Here is a 23,490-nt window from a genome sequence, read left to right on the forward strand (position 1 = left end):
ATTCAACGATGTGGTTCCAACTAATAGCTAACTTTTCAATCATAAAATAGGAGGAATATCTTCACCTAGATGTGTGTGCGGAGAGCTAGATTCAATTAAACACAGAATCAAACTTTGCGAGAATTCAAAAATTGTTTGGAATTTTATAAAAGACATTATTCGAGATAGAATTAAAATTTATATTAATAATCCAGAAGAATTGATTTCGCTAGTAATTGGTGAGAATAGTTGCAAACTTAAAGCAGGGCTATGGCTTACAACTTAAACCATCACGGAAAAACGAACATCAATCGGTTAAATGATTTCAAGAGGCAAATTTAATAAATACGCGAAGTACGTTGGAATAATAAATCTATATTTGAAAAGCACTTCAAGAATTTTTTGAACATCTGTTAGTTTGTAATATGTAATAGATATGAGTAGGAAATTTATGTACATGTTTTGCTAGTCGTAAGAAATGGAGAAATAAACAGGATTTGAAAACGAAAAAAAAGTGTCAAAAACAGAAAGATCAGGCAGTGCGTGAATCGACCTTTTCTTATCCCTTTCCTGTAGACACTATAAATAATTTCATATAGTCTGGCAAAGAGAATAACGGGAGCCAATCGAACTGTCATTCGCGGGAGCCAATCGAGCAAACTTTCTAAATATCGAAAAATCGTGGTTGAAGTATTGTGATTCATAAAGCTTTTTTGGCTTTTTAGTAACATTAACTAAAGTTATTTAGCATATCTTTCATTATTTTTTCACCTATAGATCACAATATAGTTTTCATTCGATATCGAGTTGAAGTGACTAAAATAGCATGTAATTTACGAATCTGAGAAACTTTTTGTTATTTTGCAACTGCAGAGAGTTATGAAGAGCTTGAACAATATCATAGAATGCTCGATTGGCTCCGCGCAAATGACAGTTCTATTAGCTCCCGTCATTCTCATTGCCAGACTATATGAAATTATAGTGTCTTTACCAGGGGGGTGACAGCTCTATCCTTTGTCATTGATTTTGACAACCATCAAAATTGCGGGCCCAAGATTTTGTGGGCCCATAACAAACCTGACATTTTGCTGTCAAGGAACCGGACTAGATGTCAAATCCTAGAGAATTATGAATAATTACACACTAACACAACAATCATTCTGGTTCCTCATTGGTTGAAATTTTGACTTTTTCAACTCTGTATTGCTTTGAGAGGAAAACACCATAAACGTTTCTCCCGATGGATAGAAAAAAAGAAAAAGATTCTTGTTCGCAAGAAGAACCAGATTGTAACCCGTCTGCCTTGTGGCCGGTGTATTTTTTCAAACTTTTTTGTCTTTGTTTGTAATGGATATAGACAATACAATTTCATATAGTCTGGCAAAGAGAATGACGAGAGCCAATAGAACTGTCATTTGCGCGGAGCCAATCGAGCATTCTATGAAATTGTTCAAGCTTTTCATAACTCTCTGCAGTTGCAAAATAACAAAAAGTTTCTGAGATTCGTAAATTACATGCTATTTTAGTTCGTGCATCGAGCCAAAAAACGAGCCGGACTATCGACTTACAAGATAGTAGTGACTCCAAATCGCGATGATAAACAAAATACGACGGCCAAAGCGCGATCCCGGAGGCTGTACACGGCAATGCTGACGAAGTTTGACTGCGTGGTAATGGACGATGAAACCTACGTCAAAGCCGACTACAAGCAGCTTCCGGGACAGGAGTGCCAACCAAGAAATTTACGTAAAACAGTGTTTGAATAAACGTCTGCTGCCTTTCCTGAAGAAACATGGTTGTTCCGTACTGTTTCGGCCGGATTCGGCATCTTGCCATTACGGTAAAAAGGTCATGGAGTGGTACGCCGCCAACAACGTGCAGGTGGTTCCCAAGGACAAGAACCCTCCCAACACGCCAGAGCTCCGCCCAATTGAGAAATACTGGGCTATTGTCAAGCGGAACCTAAAGAAGACCAAAAAAACTGCTAAGGACGAGCAGCAGTTCAAGGCAAACTGGCTTTCTGCGGCGAAGAAGGTGGACAAGGTGGCTGTACAAAATCTGATGGCAAGGGTTAAGCTTAAGGCCCGGCAATTCGGATTTGGAAAAGCGGAAGCCTAACTGAATATTTTTCCTGAATTTTATACTAATTAACTTGAAAAAGAAATTTAATTTGATTTTTCAATTAAACGATTTCACCAATTTACACGCGTTTTCCTCCCCCCCCCCCTAAATTTTGACCGTATCACCCTTCAATCATATAATCTATGGTACAATACACTTTTCAGCACATGTTCGGCACAGAGATTTGCTGTATAGTCATTGGAAAATTGCAAGCTCTGCTAGGGTGTACCCGTGAAAGTGTTTATTTGAAAATAAGAGGTAGATATTTAAAACATGAAACTCTAAGAACTGAGAATTTATTTCGTTAGAAAACCAGATATTTATTTTACATTTTCTGAACTGAAGAAAAACTATCAACTAATATCTAGCGCTAAAGAAAAGATTCAATTTAAGTACAACTGTGAAGCTTTTATACACTCAGCATCAAAAACATTCATCGTATCATTCGTATCATAGCTTCAACGTGAATGAGTAGAAAACTAATAACGAAAACAGTCACGTAAATTTGTTTGCAGTGAAAAAAAAGTTGTCAATCGCACCTTTTTTTCTTAATCCCCTCATGTTAGGTATTCGAAAAGCAAACACCGATCAAGTGTTAATAGCAAATTGCTAGTATTTCATACTACTCATTTCCCTGACGCCAATCGACGACGACGACACTATCCAGTTGGATAACCAGAATCAGCTCGCAGCTTAGGCGTCATTACTAGGTTTAGTTAACTAACAAATCGTGAGCGCTTTCCCATCGTGCCGCCATCAAACGCAACTGAGTGCATATATGAATGCATATAACTCCCTATAGTTGCATAGTTTGTTGGGGAATCTATCTTGCTGCAGCTGCCTGCGGAACAATAGGACGAGACATTTTGCTGAATTGAGAAACGACCTCCCCTCTCAATCTTTGATCACCCCTTCCTTGGACCTAATCAATGAAACAAGCGTAGTTGGGATAAGTTGGATTAACTGGCTTTGGGGGAGGGGTTCTGGGGGAAAGGTGATAACTAGAGATTGCAGGGTTGAAGCTGCGCCTTAATTTATTATTCTGTTTGTTGTGTACGGTGGAACGACGGACGATAGTAGAGCTAGAGCTAGTAGAGTCACCGATAAGTTTGTCCACTTGTTTCGCTAGAACTGGTCGAGTCGAGAGACTCATTCGTTTGCTCGCTAGTTCGGTCAGAGGTATAAATGAATTTATACAATATTAATAGCAACTAAACAAGCGGACAGGTACACGCTTTCGTCCCTCTAATGCCGCACTTCTCCTGGAACGCGAGCATGCTTGGTCACGGTTCCTTCCATATTGAAGCACGATTCTCAACGTGTGTTCTTCGACTTGCTTCCCCTAAATTGCTCATATCGAGCTGCTCTCGGTTTTGGTGTTAGGTGTTCCAGCATTGCTTGTACTACCTGCTTCATTAGAGATGCTGTCAATGGCTTTTCGGAACTTCGGGGAAGACAAATTACTTTGAGGGCACAGACCTGGGGCTGTCGAAAACACGTGAAGCACATGTTTTGTGTTTTATTTTCCTGCGCCGTCGTCGCCGCCTGGTAATTTCTGCCTGCTGCTTGCTGAACTGTGAGATTTGATGTCGGGATTTGATCTATTGGGGTCCAGTTTATTTATTGTATCTATAGAATCTAGTTTGGCTGTTGTCATCTCGGTGATACTGACCGATTATTCGTATTTTTCTATTCAGAACTACCTAGTCAGGTAAAGTAAGTAGTTGAACAACATGCCCTTTCAGAATACCAACAGATAGGGACACACCCTTCGAAAGTCAAACTTTTAAGGCTGATGTATTTCAAGTCTACACGCCCACTTTCTTGATCCTAAGTTTCGCTGTATCAAAGTTAACAAAGCTGTAAAACAAACATTTAAAACCAATCAGGTAAAGTCAACCAGAAAAGGTTAAATCAAGATCAATTTAAGTATCCTCAGCTGGCGGCTAAAGTTGATTTCTCATACCTGTTTTAGCTCATAACAATAAACTATCAACGCATGAGTTTCTGAGAGTTTAGCTAAACAGTTTTCAGATCTGCCCACGGTTTATTTTTCCCATATTCTATGTTTAGGGGAGAATGAGGATACTTGATCCCTGGGGATACTTGATTCGTCAGCTATATCTCAAATTTGGAATGTCTTACATAGATTAAATGTTCTAGTTAAATTTGCCAAATAGAACAAAACAACAAACCTGTTATTTAAAAAAAAAAATAAACTTAATTTTTTTAGATGTGCAATAACTTGCTTAAAAAATCTAACGAAATGTGACTTGAATATCTTTTTCATCACTTTTAAACTGGCTCGTTTGAGCGGCCGCGAAGCTTTTCAAATATTTATGCCTGAACATAAGAGGAGAAATTTTATGATTTGCTCAAATATGCACTCATCTGCATTAATCCCACAATCATTCAGGTTGTTGACTTTTTTCTTTCGTTTTAAGCCTTTTTTATGTTCTGTTCAAGGCATAAATGCAATATTTTTTTTTAATATTAGAGTTTCTTTTAACCAGGATACATTTTTCCTAATTATTTGACTCCTACCAATTTGAAAAGCAGAATCCATTAAAGTGAGTCGGAAGAGCAGCCACAAATGGGAAGCTACACATGATTAAAGGAATTTTAAAGTCCGTTATTGAAGTCATTATTTCCGTTTCAAGCAAAAATTTTTTTAAATTATTTTATCCAATTTGGCAGAAAGGCTTGTTCTGTTGGCATTCATATACTGGAAAAACAAATATATAAAACCTTGTGAAATATTTTTTATTTATGAATACTGATGAAAGTTACGAAAGTTTAATAATAAAGCCTGGGTGAACGATTTTAGTAGCCGACAAAAAATATAAGTTCTTGATAAAAACAATAGATATCTGAAATATTGTGATTCGACCCAAAAGGTCTTTTACGATTATCTGTGATCATAACATTCTATTTAGAAATTTGATAGAAAATTCCCCCCCCCCCCCCCCTATGAAGGTAAAAAAAAGCAGGCAAAGTATTCTTCTCTACACTCTAAATTTTAAATTCATAATCAAATTATGATAATAGAGTTAAGTTATTCAAGAGTATCACAATCAGTTTTTCAAAATTTTCACACTTGTTCAAAGAAATTCTGGTCTGAATATTAAATTTTAAATTAAACCCTTTTCGGAGGTTCTGGTTCCATATTCTCATTATCAAAATTGTATTTCTATTTTCGTTTTTCTGATCCTGTATCCAGTTTAGGAATCTTGATTTTCAATTCGAATAATCATAAGAAATTGGGAATCAAAAACTGCTTTGAATTTTGGTTTTGCATTACATATCAAATTTGAATCATGTTTTTGCAAATCATATGTTTTTTTTTAAATATTTTGATAATAGTTTTGCTTATATGAAAAAAGAAATTTTTTTTTATATTCAAATTCGAAGTTCTTAAACTTAATTCTTACACAAAATTTATGCAATTAAAACTTATAAATGGCGATTCAACATTGAAAACTCAGATTCAGAATCATCATTTGGAATTCACATTTTAATTTAATTTACATTTTAATAAACATAGATTCGCAATACAGATTAAAAATAAATAATTGAAATAATGAATCAAGATTAATCAGAACTACATAATTTAAATAATACATTCATGGATGAAGGCTCTTGAACATGGCTCATAAAATTCTGCTCTGGAATTATGATTCGGAAATCGTATTTTTTGTACATTTCAGGAATCGTATTGAAATTTGGAAACATATTCAAAGACAAATTTTTGAAATTAGGTTCAGAAATTAGGTTCAGAAATTAGGTTCAGAAATCAGATTCAGAATGCAGATTCAAAATTCAGTAAATGAATGAGCTTGTGAATGAGTTTTTCAATCAAAATACAGTTGTTGAGCAATTCGATAGAACGTGAACTTAAAAATTAGCTGGTTAATTCAATTTCCAGATTTCAAATTTTTTAATCCGAATAAGTTTGTACACACAATTCAGCTGAAAATCACAAATATAAAGTAAAATTGGAGTAAATTTACTAAGTTTTGTTTTATGCAAAAAATTCCAAATAAAAAAAAAATTAATTCACAGGATTTTCATTATGGAATTGATTCTTTATGAAAAATATTTGGTGTTATAGAAACATCCCAGCAAGAAAAAAAATCATTACCGTTCATTTTTCGCTTCGCTGAGAAATACATCTGAAGCGGAAAGAGCCGTCCTGCGTCGGATTTATTTCATAGCAAAGCGGAAAATGAACTTAAAAATCACAGGGATGTACCTGATTTTCACATAAAAGTCTGCACATAATTCTATATTTTCTCGGTGTATTGTTTAACATTTTCAATATTGCAGTTTTTTTAAGCAAAATTTCAAACAAAAATTATAATATTGGTTCAAGTTTGCTTTGAGCAAATTTGATCCAAAAAATTATAATCATTTCTTTTTTTATTATACATATTCATCAAAGTTTATAACCTTGAAATTTGGAAAACAGTTTGTAAGATTGGGTTTGTTTGTTTTGAGTATAGAATAAGTTTTGAAGGCTACTTTAAATAATTTTTTTTTAAGCTCAAATCAAATAAGTTTGATCTACTAGACTCTTAAACAAACTCAAAGATTTTTACCATCGATGAAAGCAAATTCCATTTTTTTCTAAGGTTTAATTATGAAAATTTGGGCTACCTTTTAGGTTAAGGATCACTTTCCTAAAGTAACGATTTAATACGAAAACTATAAATGAGCACTTAAAAACGCATAATCATATGGTTACAAACATTTTAATTTTAATTTTTCATGCATTGTTGGACAAAAATCATTGCTAAAAGTCAATCTCCAAACACCAGATCTCTCCTTGGTATTATGAAAATTCAATGAAAAACAATCATAATTATTTATGCCAAAGGACATTTGAGGCCCTTGGAACCAAAGGGTCATAATTAAATAAGCATAAATGTTATTTTCGAGAAATCAAGCTTTTAAGTTGTTTTGTTTGGCCATTTTTTATACTTTTTTCGAAAATTTGTGCTTTTCTGAACGTAAAAAATTTAGAAATCATAATTAAAAAATCTGAAACAATTGTCATTAACAGTTTAAAATATAAAGAAACGTTTGGCATAAACAACTCAAAAAGCTTATTTGGGCATGACAATTTTGAACAAAGATAAGCCTTTCTTGAGTGTTTTCCCCGAGAAATCAAATGAAGGCTGTTGATGCTACCGCAAGCTTCGAAATTTTTTGAAACAGCTGAAACCTATGTAGTGTAGTTATTTTTTCGAGGAATCGAATGATGGCTGTTTGAAGTACCACACGCTTAAAAAAATGGAGTTATGGCTGGTTTACCCTCAATTCCCCGATATTGGGTACAAAATTGGGGAATCGATTTTTGGACATTTTTACTTAGAATTTTTTTTATTGATTCTGTTCGTGAAAGAAGAAGATATTGAATTTCTTTGCGATTTATACACTTTTTAAAAAATGATAAAAATAATGTAAATTCCATAATATGGAAAAATAATTACGAACAAAAAAGAACAAATGACAAAAGATATCTAAAAAATGATGGCAAATTACAAAAATAGCAAATATGACAAGAAAATTGTTTACACTAAACAAGAAAAGTAAAAAATTAAATTAAATCATTGTAAGAAAAAATAAAAAAAAATCACGTAAAAGGATAAAAAATTGACAAAAAAATAATAATGATGAATGATGATAATAATAAATATTTTTTATAATAATAGTTTTGAAAAAAATATGAAAAAAACCGTTCGATTTTGGCAATTCTGAAAGTGGAGCTTTAATTTGGAACTTTAATTTTGAGTTTATATACTAATATTGATTCTCTGTTATGCGTTTAAATCATTACTTTGATTCTTCAATTGAAATTTGTTTTGGATCTGATTTTTACTTCAGGTATATTTGATTGTTTTTATCCTTACATTTTTTAAATAAAAATTCATTTCATGCTCTTACGCTAGAATCTGTGTATGAATATGTTAAAACACGAAAATTTCAAGATCTGAAAATCATAGATGGATGATAAGTAGAAAATACAGATGCTAATAATGAGCAAATAGATTTTTTTTGAAAAAATATTTTTATCACGTATTTAAATCTTAAATTTCGTTCAAAATAGTTGATCATAGCATGATCAAAAGTAAAGTGTATGATGAAAATGCTCCAAATAAAATTTCTCCGCGCTCATTTTTAATACTTGTCACTTTTTTACAATCTTCTTGAATTCACTTTTAATTTTCTTAAATTGATTTGATCTGAAATTTACAAAATATCACCGATAAAGCTGCATTGATTAAAAAACAAATTAAATTCACTGTTATTGAATATCTAAGATTTAAGTATTTTTGAAACGGTGCATAACGTAAATGATTTTATCTGTTTTTTTTTCAACCGATTTGAGTTTATTTGACTGCTAACCATTTGGGCTGGTATGCAATTTAACAAGTTTTTTTTTGAAAATATGTCTTCCCAAATATGTTTCGCACGTCATTTGTGTTTTGGCGTGAGATGAATAATCAATATCAGACAACATTTTTGAATCAATAAGGCTTCTACTAAAACCTCATAATAAATATCCAGATTTATGATTTTGATAATTTGGGAAAATCAATTTTGCACCTTTCTTTCATATCACTGGAAAATAAATCAAACATGTTAAGATAAATATTTTTTTTATTTTTGTTTAATTATCATAACAGTTCAATACCGATTCAAAGCAATTCAATTTAAAATATCACACCGTTTAACAAAAAAAAAAAAACAAATCGTTGTCCGAAAATCGAGACAAAACGATACCAAATCATAACAAATTTTCAAAATCTCAAGACCGTAATGGGTTCAATTTGTAACTGCAACTGAATGATACATATGTTTGCATTCTGCAAGAACTGACAGCCTTTTCTCGGAAATAAGAGATGAACCGAACTCAGCTGGAGCCTAAAAATCAAACATCCATAAAGCCAGAGAAGTTTAGGGATGATTAAGCTAAGATCAATGAGCCTAAATTGTATTGGTGAGATATTGGATGCTATGTGCCAACAATGTGTGATAACAACCAGACCGAAAAGGGAATAGGTAGTAAACACTGGAGCAGGTAGCTTTCTATTTTCGAAAGAAAAGGTCAACCGAGGATCGTCACAGATCCTCAGTATTCAGCTGGTCATCGATCGATTCAGATCGGTTTAACCAAGCAAGCGCGTTAGTGTTGTAATTTCTTCAAAGTTGATTTTTCTTCTGTGACTGTGGAAAAAATAAATTAAAACTGCCAGAAGGATGATGATGAATCAGATCTACAACTGCTGGTGGGGCAAAGGCCGTTGGTACGGAGTCGGAGGACATCGAATCAAGAACCCGGAGCCTCTGGATAAACAGTGCATCAAAGTGATTGTGGCTGAAAGTAAGGCGAATGGACTGGCTGGAAAGCGAATTTCCCGTTTGTTTAAACTTCCAAACGCGATCCTGGTCAAAGTTTTCGACGAAATGGCCGATCATAACATGCTGCGGAACAGTCTTTATTTGGAGCTGCAGGATCCCATTTTGTTCATTAAAATCTTCAGATTAAACTCGCTAGTTGTTCATCGGATCATCAAGGAGCTTACGCTAGCGCAAAAGCCGATCGTGCTCAAGTTGGTCGATAACTATATAACGCAGATGAAGAAGGAATCTAAGAATATGCCGGAGTCAGTGGATTTGGTAGATCGCGTCGCTATCGGTCTGGAGCTTGGGGCATATCTTTACGATTACGGTTGGTGGGATTACGCGATCCTGCTGCTTGAATATGTCAGAACTCTATTGAGTTTAATCAAAGATGATGGACAGCGAAAAAAGTTCGAGTTGCGGTGTTTGCAACAATCGCTTCAAGTTCAGGGTATCAGCTTAAAAGAATGTGCCGATTGTACTTTTAAACTACTACATTCTATGATCGCTACCATCGACGATAAGAATACAAAAATAAAAACTTATCTGCTCTTCTCGAGATATTTCTACAATCGTAAGCTTCATGACAAAAGTCATCAGTGGAATTTGAAAGCCCTGAACCTCATGGACGAATTCAGTCCCTCGGAAGATCTCATCGAAATTCTTCAACTGATGGCATTATTCTGCTGTTCGAAGGAATCTTATGCCATCGGAAATGAACTGATCTCCCAAGCAATGAAACGTGGCCGGACTCACTACGGAAGCCTGGATCGTCGATATGCCGATGTGATCGAATCCTACGGATTTTGTCTGCTGGAGATGGATGCTTTCTCAAGATATGTTAGCATATTTATGGAACAGCTGGACATCATAACCCGCATCTATGGGCTCACCTCGCCCCACGTTCCGATGATCATGAGCTGGCTTGCCTATGGTCTCTACATGAAATCGCATACCGCCAATCGGTTCGATATGGCCGAAGATCAGATTAGGAAGGCAATCGATTTGGCGGAAGAGCTGCAGCCGGAAAGAACCGGGCTGATATACAAATTCAAGGAAATGAGAACCATGATACAGAAAGGACACGATCCAAAGATGGCTGCCATCATCGAGCGTGAGCCGAAGAAGGCTTTCGATTTCGAGTGTCTGAACTTTGCTGAAATTCGAGCGAAGTATTTGGAGTTCGATGCGTCTATTCAAAGGAGATGAATCTGAAGTGCCTACCCGATAGAACAATTATAACTTTATTCTTTTCATTATTTCAATAAAAAATATAATAATAACTAATTGGATTTTTTTCAATCTTCGGTCTACTTGAAGACGTCCTTTTCAGATTACTGCACAAGCAATAATTAAAATTGTATAGTATTCTAAAAGAAAAGTATAAATTTCTCTAGAAGCAGTTTTAAAGTTTAACACAGTTTTAAAACGCTTTTAAGATAAAAGTGTCCCTTTCGCAGATTGCCAGATTTTTTTCCCTAGGTTGTCTCATAACTGGCTTCGAAAAAAGTTATACGAATTTTTCGTTTTTTGAGGTTAGTTTTTGAAAAAAATGTCTTTTAAACATGTTGTTTCAAAAGATAGAGCTTTGACGTCTTCAACGAAGTTTCTTAAAATTTGATAATCTACAACTTTTCTAAAGACGTCATTTTGGTAAAATGATAAATATAGTTTTTGAATTCTGCGTATCGGGTTCTACAATTTAAGGTGGATATGAGTAGTCAACTAAGCTAAAGCTAGCTAAAAGATTTATTTGAGCTGAAAGTATGATTCTAGAAATATAATTCTTTACTACCCCACTTGACCCTTCTTCCAGCCTGATAACTGTTTATCACAAGAAATATCAACTCATGATCTATTAAAGTAGTTGTTGAAAAAGAAGGAAATTTTCTCTTTGAAATTTAATAACTACCATGGAAGGAATAAGTTGTCTGTGTTTAGGAGCTTTGTGGTACTTTCTGTTCTTATTTGAAATGTTAAATGGTGAATTCAACAAGTACCAGGTGTCAACTACTATGCATAGCGTTTTTCCCGCTTTCATGGCGACCGTTAAAAATTTTAAAAATCGTCGAGTCTAAACCAGCCTCACCGTTCGTAGCCCGATTGAGGAGATTTAAAGCCACTTGTTTTTATAGAATCTCTCCCTTATGAATAAATCTAAGGCTGATTCATGAAAAACATCAAAACAGAATCAACGACTAATCATACCCGAGAGCATACCAGCCTCGGTTGGTCAGTTGCATACCATTTCAAGCCTTCTTGGCACAGTTGTTGGTCATTCCACGAACTGTTCACGTGTTTGTTTTGTTTTTGCGCGCCACCTGTTGACATTGCACAGACCGTCAAACTGTTGCGTCGTATCCGTCCGAAATCAAAACAAACAAACAAACCAACCAACTGACAAATACCTAACCGGACAACCGGTTCGGATGGGGGAAGTTGTTTTCGATCGTAACCTCGATCGTTGACTTGTTTTGTGGAAAAAACCTCCGGCCGCGGCATGTCGTCCCCACTTCCATTGTTGGCGAATAAGCGATCGGTAGAAATAGAGGTAAACAATTTTTTACTGCTGGAATGATTGATGCTGTCGACCGTTGTCATCGATCGATTGCGTTCCGTTTTAAGCTTTGCCATGGGTGTCGTAAACAAAAGTTATTTTGCAATTTTGTTGATTGTTTTCCGTTTTTTGGTTTCTTCTTCGATGTTTTTCCCAATTTTGTATTACTGTTTTTTCTATATTATAAATACGTGAGAACGAAAACTTCAAATTTATGGATCGTGCTTAATCGGTACTGGTTTTGTAATACGTTTTGAATTTCATTCGAGTTAAAATCCAAATTAAAATTAAATTTTAATTAGGTAATATTTACAACAAGAAAAAGATTTGAAGGCAGCTGTGGACTTCAAGCATCGTTTCTTCTTTTCGAAATCAATCAAAGTTTGAAAATGCTGGAAGTAGATCAAGATGGTTTGAGTGCCAGCGCTTAACAGCGGGGGATTGAAAGGTCGAATCGCATTTTGCCAGTACTATTCAAAACAACGGTCACCTTTCAGAAATAGAAAAGATAACTTTTTAACAAACGTCATTGACAGATGATGCACCAACAGAGATAGAACCTGTGAATCTGACATCGACCAACTATTACATCGAATAGCAATTGCTTCAAGGTTCATACGAGAACAGAATGTTGGGAGATGTCTCGACATAACGTTTGCTCTTAACCCCATGAAGAAAGAATGCAATGACGCTCGAGAAGGTTGGTGTGCAAACTTTAGAGATGTCCACCATTCTACAGCATGTGGTGTGTACGTTAATTTTCTGAATGTTTGCATGTTCTGAATGTTGGTTCTTTGGATCAATTCTTTTTCTCGTTCAAGTCCGCAGAAATGTAGAACTCAGCAAAAGTTTACTGTTCATAGAAACTTCAATTTGCCTTTTTTCGGTCATGAATGTAATTCAAACAACGATTGTTTTTCAATACCCGACGTTTGTTGGTCTTTTTCAAGAGAACTAGAAGTTTTATTACATAAATATGGTACATACTATGTGTTATGTACCTAATTGTGTTATTAGCATTGCTAAAGATTTATAAAATACAGTGTGTGACTCACTGTTTCTGTCGAATTCGTTTTTATCTAGACAGCAAAGGGAGTCACACATTACATTTTATAAATCTTTTACAACGCTCATAACACAATTACTGTAATAAAACTTCAAGATCCCTTGTGAAAGACCAGTAAAACAGGTCGAAACGTCGGGTATTTCAAAAACAATCGTTATTTGATCTACATCCAAAACCGTAAAATCCTAATTAAAATTCCTTTATATTTTCTACGATACAAACAAAAACATTAACATTTGCTGTTCATTTTGTGATGAGTCTATGTTTGGCCAAGTTCCCAAGATTGATTCCCGGTCGATAATTTGAGATCTCTTGTGTTTTGCCGGCTCACATCGGGAGAATTTGCTTCAAGGGGTCCTGTCAGTGTTGCGGAATAGACCATCACACCTTGCTGTACCCAGGACTTCCTATATCAAAATTCTATTCACAAACAGATAAGAGTTTCACAGCAAGTCTATCCGAACGAGAGTCACCAAGAAACCAAACGATAGTACCCAGTCGTGATTTTACATACTGTCCAGAATCAGACACATTAATCCACAACCCAGGTCCTAGCATGAAGAACTTTTTTATTTTTCAAGTGGGGCAGCTGCAGTTCTATAATACCCGAAAATACTAAAGTAGTTTCACAGATAAAAATTCTCCCAAATGTTGTGTAAATCACTGATATTTAATTGGACTTAAAGTTTTGATCATTCAGCATCAATGTCTTAGATGAACTAGCTTTTATACGTCACCTGTATTGTAGATGTCAATAAATGTGGTAGTTTCAACTCGGGGTATTAAGTCAATAGTTGGACAATTTGTTTGGAAAAATAATATGTTTAGAGTTCAAAGGAAGCAACCATATTTAGACATAGATCGATGAGGATTGGGATTGATTGATCCAGAAGAAAAATGCAAAGCATTGTTTGTAAGAAACATACTAGTTCCTCCTTCAAATGAAGATTATTTGCTGAAATTTAACCGTCTAGGAAGACTGACGAGAAATGGTAAAGAATGGATTTTACAAGCGCAGCATCTTAAAAACAGCCCTGAAATTGAAACTACTAAACGATTATATAGATCACTTGTGTTTGGCGATACGATCAAGCCCAAAATTGAAGAAACTTTTCCCCTCATAACATGGAGCTCATTTTGGAAAATCATTGGTTATTCTTTCTTAATGTCCACTGATCGATCAAGTTTATATTTATAGTTCAATAATCTAATACCCAACAAAAAGAAACTTACTGAATACAATATTGGAAATCTGGATAATGAATTGTGCGATAATTGTTGTCAAATTGATACGAATGAACATCGATTGAGAATTGTTTTTGTTAATATAGAAGATATATTAGATATAGATTGCGAAGAAGCTCTCCAAAAACGGCATTGTGGTTAGTAGTACGCTTTATAGATTATTGCGTGGAAAATTTTCCAAATTTAAATTTGTATTTGCTTCAAAAAAGTATCCGCGAATTTAGATGGAACAATAGAAAAATCGTGAAGAATTTATTTGATTGTAACTTAAATATTTGTTAAGATAATGAAAAGTAATGTAATGATTTTGTAAATGTAGGTTAAGTTTTTTTTGTTCAATAAAAAAAAAACTCGTATAAGAAAAGGTTGTTTGTCTTTGGACCATTCTTGTTCCGACGTGTTGCGTATTTCCCTTGTCATCATTTTTTCTGATATCTGAACCGGATCTTCGGATACAATTTGTTGACAGGTTTAACCTTTAGCAGCACGATTATCAGCCAGATCGTTTTCAATTATCCCGACATAGCGGAGGATCGAGCAAATTGATGCATTTAGTCGTATCCAAGATATTGTGCCATTAAAAAAAAACCGTACGTTGGAGTTTAGAGCGATTTTATATTCTTAGTTTCACTTAAATAACAGCCAAACTTTGTAGGATTGTTATTCTAGTAGTTAAAACTTTTTTATTCATATTTGAGTTGATTGGAACAATTTTCCTACAAACTTTTTTCAGTTGTTGTGATAAAATGATCTGATTTCATTTTTTTTCATTAAATGAATGCTAAAGATTCAAACTTAATGATTATTTATTTTCTGATACTTGGTTAGGATTTCAAAGCAACGATGTAGACTAAGATAAACGTTAAGATCAAGTAAAAATACTACCAAAAATACTAACTTGTTTTGGAAATTTTTAAAGATAGTGTTGAATTAGTTGACTATGCAAAGCTGAATCGAATAATTTTTGTATGACCATTTATTTTCAAAAATATATTTTTGTAGATATTGGTTCCTCTACTGATTTGAAGGGTATCAATATTATGATTACTGAACTATATTAGAAAAAAATTACCACATGTGGTTAGAGAAATCATTTTATGTTTGTGTCCACTAATTTCTAATAGTGAGGTCTATGGCCGGACACTATGAATTTCTTCATCAAAAAACGTAGCAAACTTGTACAGGTCTTGTGAGTTCGGGTTTTTGAATACTAAAACATTCTTTGAAGCCTTTCATAAAAGTTTTTTTAACAAACCATACTGAAACATTTTTTTCAAAAAAACTAGAAAAAAATGTGTATGACTGGACAATAAAAATAAAAGTTTCTCAGAGGATTTATTTTCGTTTTTGAATCCTGATCTTCTGCTAATCATTTGAGAGTGCTGTAGAGATGAAAAAATGAAAATTCCTAGTTAAAATCATGTTTAATGTTGAATATTTTCTCGTCCTGTCACAGACAGCAATATGATGTCCGGTCATAGACATCTCACATTTATTGGAATGTTAACAACCGAAAAAAACTGTCAATAATACAAATGCAAAGTTTAGGCGATCCTCTCCGTTTTAATACGTATAAGCTTACGCTGCCTATCATGGGTTTACATTTACAGATTGGAGTACCAAATTTCAAACACCATATCATACTGCTATTCAATTTATATCCATGGTGTTAAAACATTATTAGAATAATTCGTTATCGAAAAATCAATGTTGTCCGGTCATAGCCAAGTTCCTCCTAAATTACTAAAAAAATTGACTAGAAAGTTTTTCAACATTTTTTATATATTAACTAGCAGATTCGATAAAAAACCAACCTCCATAAATCTTACATGAATACTTTTTATATACTTTTCTATAATTCGGATTTTTTGTTTAGCGCTGCGATAGATTTTTAATAAATATTTCAACTTTTTTTATGAAGTTTTTAAGGACAGAAACTTTTTGAATAGTTTCGCTGAATTTTATCACCAAGTTTTTGATTTTGTCTTAATTTTCTCTAAAAGAATTGAAGTTTTATTTTTAATTTTTTTTTTAAATTTGTGCATTGAAAATCCTGACATTTGAAGCTGCATGAGTTGACTCTAGGGCTCAAAATTATGGAAGTTTCTTCCATTTGATTGACTGCCATTTTCATTTATATTTTATTTTCTGGTAAAGTTTTTTCTGCTATTTTGGAACTTTTTTTTTTATTAAAGTCTAAAATGTCTCGCCTTTTAGCTGTGTCCTGTTATTGAAATATTCCACGTTTAAAACTATAATCTTTGTACCCACACAGAAGCATTATATCAGTTCGGTTTTAAGATTTAAAAAAATGTCAATTATCTTGACGGAAGACTTTACGAGATACGAGATCTAGATCCTAACAAATGCGCTGGACCCGATGGTATACCCACTCATTTCATTAAAAGTCATTATCGATTTTTCTCTGAATTGATACGAGATGTTTTCAATGAAAGCCTATACACAGGAAAATATCCGGACTGTTTAAAGGTTGCCAAAGTTATACCAATTCACAAATCAGGATCTAAGGTTGACGTAAACAACTACCGACCGATCTCAATTTTGTCTGCTTTAAGCAAAATCCTAGAACAGTTGCTGGTCACTAGGATTACGAGTTTTTTCAAGAGCCAACGCGTTTTATATGAGTGTCAATATGGGTTTCGAGAAGGATCTAGCACGACAACAGCCACCTACGAGCTTTTCCTAGATGTCTACAAATCCTTAGACCAGAAAAACCCCGCATGACTTCTTTTTCCCGATCTGAAAAAAGCTTTTGATACAATCGACCACGAAATATCTATAGAAGGAATTAGAAGCTGTAACCAATCATTGAGAGTTGGTATACCTCAGGGCAGTAACCTGGGTCCACTGCTATTCCTTGTTTACATAAACGACTTGCCTAACCTCAATCTTATCGGTAAACCTCGTTTGTTTGCTGACGATACTTCGTTGTTTTATTCCGGAAGAAATGCTGATTCAATAGTGGAAAGCATGCGTAACGATTTAAAAGTATTGTGTGATTACTTTGATGAAAACCTATTATCGTTAAACCTAACGAAGTCCAAATATATGATTGTATCAGCGTCCAATAGATCACAACAGCTGCATGAAGAGCTTACGGTTGAATCTGTACCAATCGAGAAAGTGGAATACTTTACTTATCTTGGACTAAACATCGATAGCAAATTAAAATGGTCCAACCACATTAAAAAAACTACTTAAAGAAGTAAGCGCAACATGTGGCTTGTTATGGAAAATGAAGAGATATGTCCCAAGAAAACAATTACTGTTAATGCACCAAGCATTCGCCCAATCTAAGCTGCAGTATCAGGTGTTTCTTTGGGGCGGGTCAGCAGAGACATATTTGAAAAAGCTTCAAGCTGCTCAAAACCGCTGCTTAAAAGCTATATACAACCGACCGAGAATGTACGCCTCAAGACTGCTGTACTCTGAAGCATTGAACTCAACTCTACCTATAAAAGCATTGAGAGAATTACAAGCCATCTTGATCATCCACTCGCATCTGAATGATCAACGTGCTCATCACAATGTTGTATATGAACAACCAAGCCACGAATATGCCCTTCGTGCCCAAGCCACCATCTCAATAAGTCGACCGAATACTGAAATGGCTCGAAGAGCATTTCCCTACTACGGTAAACTTGTTTACAACAATCTCCCTAGAGCCCTTAGGGATGAAACGAATATAAAAAAGTTCAAAGCCATGCTGAAACGACACATAAGAAATAAACTAAGAAGTTATTTTAATTAACGTTCCGAAATCCGATGATTTCTATTAGTGAGTCCTAGCCAATAAGCGCTTCCTTTACAGAGATCTGTCTCGCTGGAAGCAATGTAAACATATACCTCCCATCATTTGCCTGTTTTGAATAGGCAACAGCCACCCCAACTATTCAAAATTTTTACAATTCCGTTTAAATTTATTTCGTTTCCGCCACTACCACCGCCACCACCGACCGCCAACACCAACCGCCTCCTCCGACCGCCACCACCAACCATTAACATCACCTGCCGGCATCAATCAACTTCACCCGAGAGCAATGCTAAAAACTGTTATAAGTGTTATAAAAGTGAAATTTTGAATGTACTTTGAAAGAAGTGTTAACAAACGAAGTGAGTGCACCTATTGTAAAAACAAAAATAGAAAAAAACATAAAAAATAAAGAATGATGAGGAGGTTTTGCGCCCACTGGAGAAGGACCTCAAGAGGAGGAACACTCCCGCGGGCTTTTCCCTGCTCATGAATAGAAAAAAAAAAATGACGACCTTAAGTCCGGGTAATATCCAGGAAAAATTATGTCAAAACCCAGAAAATGCTCAACAAAAATCAAGAAAAAAAGTGAAAAATTATTTTTTTATCAAAATTTATCGACAGAATTCCTATTTAAAGTTTTTAAAAAAACCTTTCATTATTATTTTTATTAAACTTGCTCAAAAATTTCGTTTTGGAGACATGAATATAAAAAATACAGCACAATTAGCTTTTTTTATTTGCTTAATAAAGGGAATAAATCCGGGCTGTTCTCAATACTGTTCCCAAATTTTGTGTTGAATATCTGGACAAACCCGGATAAAACCAGGCAATCTGGCAACCTTAATCTATACATATGAATTGTGTTTGAATAATCTAAGTCGTTTGGCATCAAAATCAAAATTTTGATGTTCTAAATATCGTTTGTTTGTTTGTTCTTGATAATTTAAATGTCGATTTTTGAAAATAAAGATAACACCTAATTTCGAAGTTAAATGCATTTTTAAGTCATTTAGCATCAAAATTAAAATTTAGATTCTCCAGATTTCCGGTGATTTTTAAGGGTAAAAAAACCAAAATTTTGAGCGCTTCGAGGCACCCCTAAATTAAGTCAGATTATGCTGAAGTTTTGCTCAGGTCTGTTGTTTGGGACCATCTACAAAATGTATATGGTCTGTTTTCGAAATTCAACATTACTTATTTGGCTGCCGCTCTAATGTACATATTATATGATTTAACATCTGTAAAGTTGTTTTGATTCTAAAACTAAAACTATCTACGCTAGGATACGAACCTAAATGACTGGTTGCGTTTTTTCATCTCTTAAGAAAGTTTAGTAATCCCATGAAAGTTAACATACTTTCGGTGTTCTACGTAGAGAGTACACCGTAAAAAATAATGCTACGAATGCCGATGCTATTTTAGCAGATCTCAACCACAATATGTAATAGTGTGACATTTCATCATGATGCTACACAACTGTCCGTTTATTACATCCAAACGATGAACAAAATTTTAAACTTGTCTGTTTGTGTTATTTCACATCGTCTTTGTAATCGCATCGGAGCAGCTAATAACTGTCAACAAATAAGTTTTCATATTAAAATCTTCGGAAGGGTTTCGGACGCTCAGAGGCAACAAATTTACTGGTAAGATTCATCAATTTGTTTCTTATTTTTAAGCAAATCCAGTGATATTATCTTATATTCATATTTGTTTGTTTCTAGGAAATTTATTTTTGAAAAATAAAGTATAAGGAATGTGAAAGGGAATTTTAAAAACAGATTGAAGGTAGGTCCTGTTATTATTATTTTTTTTCATACTCGCTACCAGCGGATTCAACTATTTTTATGTTCAGGCCCAAAGCAGTATCCCGAGGATCTCTTCCTGATTTACATGCCGATACGAAACCAATTTCGAAAGCCAGCGTCGGAAAAGACAATTATTTTGTTCCGTGTCTACGGGAAGCCAAAAGCTAAAAGTTCCGATGACGGCGTACATTGGTAGACTTTGTTGTGAAAGATAAATCGTCTAGAAAAGGTCACCAACTTGAAACCTTGAAACGTGTTCCAAAGATAACAGACACTTTTTATAACGCTCATAACTATGTGAAGTGAAATTCAAAAGGCATTCTAAAAAACGCTAAGTTGGAATACAGTTTTGAAACCGCATTTTGGAAACTATTCGTTGTTTTCAGGGATGATAAATGTCAGAATGTCATTTAACATTGTCCAAAGCCTAGAGCCACATTCATCAGTTCGCTCACGACCGTCGCAGTCATGTCCTTTTTCGTTTTTGTGAATGTCATCGCTAAGAAATTCACTGGAGAAAAAGCTGAATAACATTTCAGATGAGTGTCAGATGATAGTCATGGAAATAAAGTTGAGCTAAGCAGAAGAAAGTCGGCCGTTTCTTCGATGTAATTCATATAAGATCTTATGTTACATGTATTAATAAAGAAATGAAATGAATGAATAAACAAATGTTATTCCGACATTAAACATTTCGAATGTCACAAAATCATAATGATAACATTCATAGGCATCTCAATGAAATGTTTTTAAAATGAATGCCGCGACCGTTAAAATGCTTTCTTGCTAGTTTTATTCAGGAGGGATAAAGTTTTTGGAAGTGACACTTTGCCCATGTGGACTGGACAATCTGGCCGGTTCCGGAATCCGAAAAATCAAAATTATCAAATTTTAATTTGTTTCATATGAAAAGAAAGCTGTTGATCTGTTCATGATGGAAATTGATAGGAGAAGCCAGATGTCTTCGATCCACTTTTCCTATCAATTCCTATCACACGTTAAAATCTGATTTGATTTTTCAGATTACGCAACCATATTCACCAGGCCAGCAACAGATGGCAACTTATATAAACTGATACCAATAATCCTCGCTGGCAGTCGATTTGTTCCCTACAGGTAATAGTTCCGATTCAGATTGCTTGTAAATCTGAACTTCATGATTGTCAAAGTCATAACATTTTTTTTTGTTATTTTTCCATGACATTTGTGCAAATTAAAATTCAAAAATGTCTTTTCAACAGTCAGAGGACCAAAAGAATCTTCGACTGTTACGAGTCGAAAATGTTATCGAGATGAATAATTCGATTAAATTTTTCTTAGCGGCTGTCATTGCAACACTGAATAAAGTTTCCAAAAGTTGTATGCATTTTTGGGATGACCATCAATGTCAAAGAGATCTCTTCGAATGACATTGAAAAATGTTTTGCGACTGTTACGATGTCAACTTTCTTTTGGATGACATTCGCAGCCCTGTTGTTTTTAACAAAATTCGATTGTTTTGCATCAGGTCTTGGTCAGGTGAATCCGTAAAGCTATCTCTATTGCATGTCCCCTATAGAAAGTTTTATGAACGTTTCCTACTAATATATAGGTACATTTTTTCACTTTGGAGATTTTTTTCCATTGAATGATTCATCTCAGATAACTTCGATATCACAGGATTCACAGGTTTAAAGCGGCTTTGCAGTAATTTTTTTATAGAAACTAAGACGAGGTTCACTACGGCCACGAGTTTGTATATACCTAACTTTTTTTTTTTTTTTATGGCATTTAAATAGCTCGGGGAGCTGACGCTGGAAATGAAAATTAGAATAGTTTGGAGAAGAAAATTTAAAGTTTAGAGAAGGCAGCGTAGAATAGTAAGCGATCTTGAGACGTTGGTTAAACCATCAAGCACTTCATTATATCCATGGAATATGGATAAAATGTAGTTCAAGATAATAAACAAACCCCTCCCGATACCAGTTGGAGGAAGGACAAGGGGGGTTCGAGACTGGCCTCTACATACTCCCCAAGCATCTACATACTACGGTTTATGGGCGCATTGAAAATATTAAAAATAATAAGGAAGGATCTCACCAAGTTACAGGACACCATCTTCAGCAGTTGATTTATGGTTAGATCCTTGGGCTGGCAACCATGTCATGCGAAAGCCAACGTCTGGGTCCCATGATGTTAGGGGATGGCTTGAAGGTTCGCTCAACGTCATCATTGGACCAAATGATTTGTCGGTAGTACATGCCACGATACATGAAAAGAAAACAGAAAAAAAAGAAAAGAGAAAAAAAAGAGAAAAAAAAGAAAAAAAAAGAGAAAAAAAAGAATTTTAGTTCATATCATCTATCAATATCTAAGAAGAAGCCTAGCTTAAACTCATAATAAACCGAGATCAAATTAATAGTAGAAGTAAGCTACATTGTTCCTGTCATATCATAGAACCATACTATTTTACCAAAATATGGATGTGAGAGCCTGTTTGCTTTTTGAAGCAAGCCTATTTCAAACTAATAAAAATTCTAGCTCAAATTAATAGTAGAAGTAAGCTACCTTATTCCTATCACAACATCATCACAATCATGCGAATTCACCAAAATATGGATATAAGAGCCTATCTTACCGTTTGACCATTGCCCTACCCTACCTGCCTCACATGTGACAGATCCGTTTCACAAACCTTAAACCACAAAATATCATTTCCATCCAATTAGCCCCCAGTGATTGAAAAAAAGCTAGATATGGTATTTGAATATGTTAACCTACTCCTTTCGAACTTTCCAACTATTTGAATATATCTGAAGAGAGAAAAAAAAAGTCCATCTCCGAATGATCTGAAAAATAGAAAAGAACATTAGGAAAAATAGAAAAGAACATTAAAACGACAATAAAAGGTCAAACAATCATTTCTGATCGGACCATATTGACCATGTGATTGAGCTTTAGTTAAAAGCCGTGGGACCGGCATCTAGGGGTTCCGTTTCACTTATGGTCGGAAGTGATCCGTTGATGCCTATAACAACGCTGAATTGTGATACTCTCACTATTCTATATTTAATGTTGTTATACGTCAAGGTATACCAATTTATATCAAAGTGATATAAATGAGCACTCAATCACGCCCACGGCCACGAATTTGTATATACCTAACTTGAACAAAAAAACATGCTTGTAAAAAGTTTAACTTATTGGTTAAGTGCATCAGGGTGTACATTAGAATCTGTAGTCATATGTAAGAGCTAGTGATCTTTACGGTTTTATAAATTAATTGAAAAATTCTCCAAAGAACCTTTGTAACAATATATTTTATACTTTTTAGAGTTTTATAGTTATCTTTTTGATATAACATATGTACGTACATAGATCCCATCCTGAATTTCATATTTGTTTTCTGGGTACTTAGAAGCGAACATTTTGTATTCTTTGAAGGATCAATACACTCTATTAATAGTCTGTCATCGGAACAGATGATGATGTGTCCGAAAAAATTAAATCTCAATTGTTAGTAATACCTACATACAGCACCTATTTACAAACT

The 23,490-nt window shown here is 34.4% G+C and overlaps 2 protein-coding genes across 4 annotated transcripts in view; one reads left to right on the top strand and one right to left on the bottom strand.

The window, feature by feature from the left end:
- Positions 1-23,490, bottom strand: part of LOC129744484 (Ig-like and fibronectin type-III domain-containing protein 1) — a 707,683-nt gene that overhangs the window by 240,347 nt on the left and 443,846 nt on the right. The gene's annotated exons all lie outside the window — the stretch shown is intronic.
- On the top strand, positions 9,364-10,716 carry LOC129742839 (amyloid protein-binding protein 2-like). The gene has a single exon (XM_055734776.1). It carries the CDS (start codon positions 9,364-9,366, stop codon positions 10,714-10,716), a length of 1,353 nt encoding a protein of 450 aa, XP_055590751.1.

This window comes from Uranotaenia lowii, chromosome 2 (assembly GCF_029784155.1).
Source record: "Uranotaenia lowii strain MFRU-FL chromosome 2, ASM2978415v1, whole genome shotgun sequence".
Lineage (NCBI taxonomy): Eukaryota > Metazoa > Arthropoda > Insecta > Diptera > Culicidae > Uranotaenia > Uranotaenia lowii.